Source organism: Anopheles bellator, chromosome 2 (assembly GCF_943735745.2).
Source record: "Anopheles bellator chromosome 2, idAnoBellAS_SP24_06.2, whole genome shotgun sequence".
Lineage (NCBI taxonomy): Eukaryota > Metazoa > Arthropoda > Insecta > Diptera > Culicidae > Anopheles > Anopheles bellator.
Genome location: NC_071286.1, coordinates 11,943,858 through 11,948,971, shown reverse-complemented (window position 1 = coordinate 11,948,971; position 5,114 = coordinate 11,943,858). Strand labels below are relative to the sequence as shown.

At 50.9% G+C, this 5,114-nt stretch overlaps 1 protein-coding gene across 2 annotated transcripts; it reads right to left on the bottom strand.

Moving 5' to 3' along the window:
* Positions 1–689: 689 nt before the first annotated feature.
* Positions 690–4,794, bottom strand: LOC131210826 (peptidyl-prolyl cis-trans isomerase G). 2 transcript variants are annotated; one of them, XM_058204120.1, is made up of 9 exons: positions 4,743–4,794; positions 4,292–4,560; positions 4,103–4,208; positions 3,939–4,026; positions 3,282–3,311; positions 3,061–3,200; positions 2,862–2,994; positions 2,525–2,792; positions 690–2,458 (listed from the first exon to the last, which is right to left on the bottom strand). In XM_058204120.1, the coding sequence occupies exons 2-9, from the start codon at positions 4,502–4,504 to the stop codon at positions 836–838; spliced, it is 2,601 nt and encodes an 866-aa protein (XP_058060103.1). In that variant the 5' UTR covers positions 4,505–4,560; positions 4,743–4,794; the 3' UTR covers positions 690–835. The 2 variants fall into 2 exon arrangements, with proteins under 2 accessions (XP_058060103.1, XP_058060104.1); XM_058204121.1 differs by lacking the exons at positions 3,939–4,026; positions 4,103–4,208; positions 4,292–4,560; positions 4,743–4,794 and having other exon boundaries at positions 2,516–2,792; positions 3,282–3,924.
* Between the last annotated feature and the right edge of the window lie 320 nt (positions 4,795–5,114).

The following is a 5,114-nucleotide window of genomic DNA, read 5'->3' as shown; positions in this document are numbered from 1 at the left end:
GTGTTCAAAAAGTTCATTCAGTTCAGTTTCATTAAAGTCATTAAATTTTTGACTGCGGCCTCGCTTGGACAAGCTTTGTCTCCCCTTCGATTTTTGTCTCTGTCCAAAAAATGGACGGCACGGAATCTTCATCAAATTTTGTGTGAAAAACGAAATGAAGAACGCGGAAATGTTGACTGTGGCTTATGGTGAAACTGTTAAACAATTCTCTAATGATGCCAAAGCACCGTATTCCCCCTGATTTGGCCCCTGTTACCGTTTCTTGTTCCCCAAAACTGTATAGCAACATAACGCCACAAAATCGAAAATCGGGTATACGTAGTGCCCGTAAATAAAACATTTATCAGAACTTTTTGAACACACCTCGTATGTTCTACACTGATCTGGCGGCCCACTTGAGGGTGAGCGAGACGCACTGTGTTTCGCTCGTACGCTCTCTTACTCTAGCAGATTTTGCCATAATCCAATTATGGGATCGTGGATTATGGCAAAATCCTGGAGAAAGCGAGACAGCCAGTGTACCCGATGGAAGCACTAGTCTCTTTTGTCGATTTGTCTCACAGGGTGCGTCCTCGAGGAAACGGATTAACTTTTTAAAAATTAAATGATGTTTGATCGTATACGGTAGCAAAAACACACGGCGTAGTTGTGCACGAGCTCACGAGACTTTATTGAAGCAATTTAGGATAGAAAATGCAAACCATTACTCAAATTGGTGCCGAGGCACCTGCATCTGCCTGGTGGACGGGCAGGAGATATAGCACAGGAAAACCGTGCTGGTAGGGTAGTATACGGACAACCAGGAATTGACCAGGAATTGATCCTAGGAGTACTTCTAGGACGAGCTACTCGACGAATGTCGCCGATGTTTGCGCTTCTTCTCCTTGCGCTTCTTGCGGTTCTTTTCCTTCTTCGAAGAGGACCCCCTCGAGGAAGAGGCAGACGACGAGGACGAGGACGAAGAGGACGTGCTGGACGAGCGACGCTTTCCACTTGCTTTCGACTTCTTCTTATGGCCGCTGGAGGTAGCCACCGCACCGACATTCGTAACGACGGTCTGCAGAATGCGCTGGGCGGCCTCCTGTGCATTGAGTTTTTCGAGCGTTTCCTTCTTGAGTTGCTTCAGCTGGGCCAAATCCATGACCGCATCGAGCGCTCCATCGTCACCGCGTTCAATTTTCACACGGTGTTCCTGCTTTTCGCGTGCCTTGCGCTGTTGCTCTTCGATCTCCTTCTCCATATGGCTCTTGAGCAGCAGCAACGTTTCGGCACGCTTCAGCATCTTTTCCTTCTGCAGCCTTGACTTTTCCTCCTCCGAGATGCTGCACTCCTTCTTCACGCTCACCGCCACCGCTTGTGAAGCCGCCTCTACGGCAGCGGTAGCTGCGGCCACGATCGCGGTTGCCACCGAACCCGGGCTTTTCTCTTTCTTTACGCTCTCCTTTTCCTTCCCATTGAAGCCCTTCCCGTGGCCACCTCTCTCGTGGGACGCACGTGCGGGCCGTGAGGCGCGCGCTTCCTTCGGCGACTCGGAGCGATGGCGCAGCGAACGATCGGGCGATGCGGAACTTTGCGAATCGCTACTGTGCCGCCGGCGATGACGCCGATCCGGACTTCGGGAGCGACTGTTTGAACGATCTCGGCGTGAACGTTTTTCGTCACGGCTTCTGGATCGACGCCGATCGCGATCCTGTCGCTCATTGCCTCCGAAACGCGGACGAGCTGGTCGCGAATAGTACGATCCACCAACGAAACCACCACCGCCGCCGCCGCCGCCGCTGAACCGACGTTGAGGATTGAATCGATTAAAGTGCTGACCACCACCACCGAACGGTGGACGCCGGTTTCCACCACGATAGTGCACCGGGGATCGTCCCCGATGTTCATCCGGTGCCCGTCTTCGTTCGCGCGAACGGCTCCGAGAGTGATTGCGATTCCGTCCGTCATCCCCTGGACGTCGTCGATCGTCACCGCCTGCGACTGAATCGTTTGCCTTCTTCTTTGGCTCCACGCCGAGTGCCTTGGCGAGCGTTTCACTCTTCCTGTTGCTTGCTGTCTGGGCCTGATCCTCCCCCTCCGTGTCATCCGACTGTTCGGCCGGCTGATGCTCGTAATCCAGCGCATTCATATCAACCGACCCATCGGACTTGGCTCGCTCTTGGCGCGTCTCTTTGCCTTCGCCGTTGGGCGACTCGCTTTGGGCTGTCAGTGCGGCTCCCGTAGAGACTGGCTCTTGGTTGAGTTCGAAGAACGATTTTTTGGACGCACCCTTGGCCAACTCTTCGTGGCGCTTCTTGCGTTCCGCTTCTCGGCGCTTGATTTCCACCTCACGCTGCCGCTTTTCCTCTTCCAACTTCTCCAGATCGGTCATCTTGATGGTGCGCTTCTGGGCCGCACGCCAGTGGATCGGTGTCTGGCTCCGAGAACGGCTGCGTGATCGCGATGGTGTACGATAACGCTGATGAAAGAAGAAATATTCGCATTATCGTTCATTCCGGATGCAAATAACATACACAATTCTTACAAAATTCCCTCTTCCCTTGATGATGCGGCCGCTGCGCGACAGTGGCACCCGCTTCTTGGACCAACCAAAGCCTTTTTGATCTCGGGCACCCCTCTGATCGCCATCCCGCTTGCGATCACCGTAGTCCTCGCCGGTCGGACGCCTGCCGTCGCCACGCATCAGATATTTGTTAGAAACTTCGGGAATTTCGTCCGGGTTTATCTTTGTCACCGTTGCCATCGGATGAACGTCATCCTCCAGTTCGCCTTCCTCGACCGAATCTATGTCGCTGGGATACGAAACGGAAAATTATTGACCACTGGGAACAGGGTGGAACACGTTAGTGCGACGATCTTACTTTTTCCTTCCCGCCCGAGGTGAGGATTCCCGCTCGCGTTTCTTTTTTTTGTCCTTCTTGCGCTTCTTACTGGACTCGTCGACCGATTCGTCACTCGATGCCGTTGCCTTTTTCTTCTTTTTTTCTTTCTTTTCTACAAAAAGATGCTCAAAATTATGGTCATTTGAAGAAGAGATGGCTCATGCGACCCGAAGCGTACCTTTCACCTGGCGAATCAGCTCCCCACAGTTGGAAACGACCGCATCCTGCAGTGGACGCGAGTTGCGATCGACCGGTAGTTGCTCAAGTTGGCGCACTAGGTCCTGGCCAGATACAACGTGACCAAAAACAACGTGAACACTGTGAAAGCATAGGCATGAAAATTAACCTCACCGTTGTTTGCTTGCCCCCCGGGGCAAGACCCTACGTCCAGCTACTCACTTGTCAAGATGAGGTGCAGGTTGCGTTGTACTACAATAGAGAAAGAAAAAACACAGAAAGAACAATAGATTGGCAAATGGACTGCTTGGGAAGAGCGTGGATGATTCGTGGCAGAGCGGGTTTTGGTCGGGCAGGTCAGGCAATTCGAAACTCATTCATGGGTGTCTTCTCGGGATCTCTTGGTACCCCCTGGATGGTACAAACTGTGGTCCTTGGCGACCTGCTGCTTGCACCGCGTCTGATTGGCCATCGGTACCATCGGTACGCATGTGGAAGAATCTACTCAAAACACCTTTGCATGTGTGTGTACATTTGTCTGCCAACTGAAACGGTTGAGGGATGAGGGAAAATCCGTGATCGGTGATCTCCGATATCCATGATTGCACCCTTCGGCTACACCCACGTGGGCCGAGATCTATGGGACGCCATTAAACAATTCGCCACTAAATGTAATAAATACAACGGGTACAAAAGCGATAAATGCACTGTGAGAGTGCTATCCACTATCTGGTTACACATGCGCTGGAAGAAAAGCTTATCGGTGAAATTGATTAAATCGCACCGAAGGAGAGCTTACGGCTCCCTTCGTGGGGTCACAGTATCAAATGCAGCTGCATATTTTCTGCTAAGCCTCAAGCGCAGAACACGGTCACTTACATGAAAAACTGCGAACCGTTGGTGTCCTTGCCACGGTTTGCCATTGAGAGCAAAAATGCTCTATCGTGCTTAAGGGTGAAGCTTTCATCTGTGGACGGCACAAACAATGTGGTGCAAATTAGTATTGGGCCGAGTAGGAATGTTTCATCGCTCAACCGGCTTACCGTTGAAAGTTCCACCGTAAATAGATTCACCACCCGTTCCGTTGCCGTTGGAAAAATCACCCGACTGAATCATAAAGTCTTTCACTACGCGATGAAATATAATGCCCTGTTGCAAAGAACGTGTCAAGTCAGTCAGACGCATTACGGTTTCAAAAGTGGATTGGGGTGTTGCCCTTCCACAGCCTTTACCTTATAGTGCAGCGGTTTGCTCGTTTTCTGCCCGATTCCTTTCTCGCCGGTACACAGGGCCCGAAAGTTGTCGCACGTCTTCGGAGCGACCGATGGAAATAGTTCGAACACGATGCGACCGGCTGGCAGCCCGCCAAGGCTGACGTCGAAAAAACATCGTACCTTCTCCTGTGGCCTCTCCAGCGGTGGCCCCGTGTCGGAATCGATCGTCATTTTTTATTTGGTTTCACTCTGCTGCAAGAAGGAACACTTCGGGACCGCAGCCGCACCTGGCGCAGGCAAAGAAAACAAAAATGGCGCTTATCACATACGGGCAGAAGCGAAGGGAAATGCTGCCATTCCCGGGATCATTCTAGCTAAACAATGGATCCTACGATATTCAGAAGATGCACTACGTGCTTAATGCACTACATATAACTCAGTCATGAAGGTTTAAACGGGGAAAACTTACTTTTAAACGATATTTGTGTTTCTGCACCACCGTCGCGTCACCGAAAAATTCGTACTGTTTTGACTGACGACCGCTGCAAGTGCGTTTACGGTTCCTGATTCAACATTGACGTTTCTGAATGTGAAACACCCTGTTTTCATAACTGCGACGGAGGAAATCTATGATAGAAATTGTGCTCGAAACAGAAAGTGTCGCCGACTGGCACCGGCAGGAGCTAGATCAATTCACACATGTTTTCCTTTTATTATTGAACGCGACAGCTTTATTTTATTTTGTTCAAGATATTATTTTTCAAACGATCAAACTGAGTGCCAGCCACAGAATCGTGAGCTCCCGTGTTTTGGATTCAGAGTCGCTCACAAACTGTCATAA

Bases quoted from the DNA above. Each gene is read 5' to 3' on its own strand.
- LOC131210826 (XM_058204120.1), bottom strand. From the start codon at position 4,504: ATGACGATCGATTCCGACACGGGGCCACCGCTGGAGAGGCCACAGGAG. The intron at 4,209-4,291 runs GTAAAGGCTGTG...TCTTTGCAACAG, and splicing joins GCAAACCGCTGCACTATAAG to GGCATTATATTTCATCGCGT. The intron at 2,793-2,861 runs GTAAGATCGTCG...TTCGTATCCCAG, and splicing joins CCTCGGGCGGGAAGGAAAAA to CGACATAGATTCGGTCGAGG.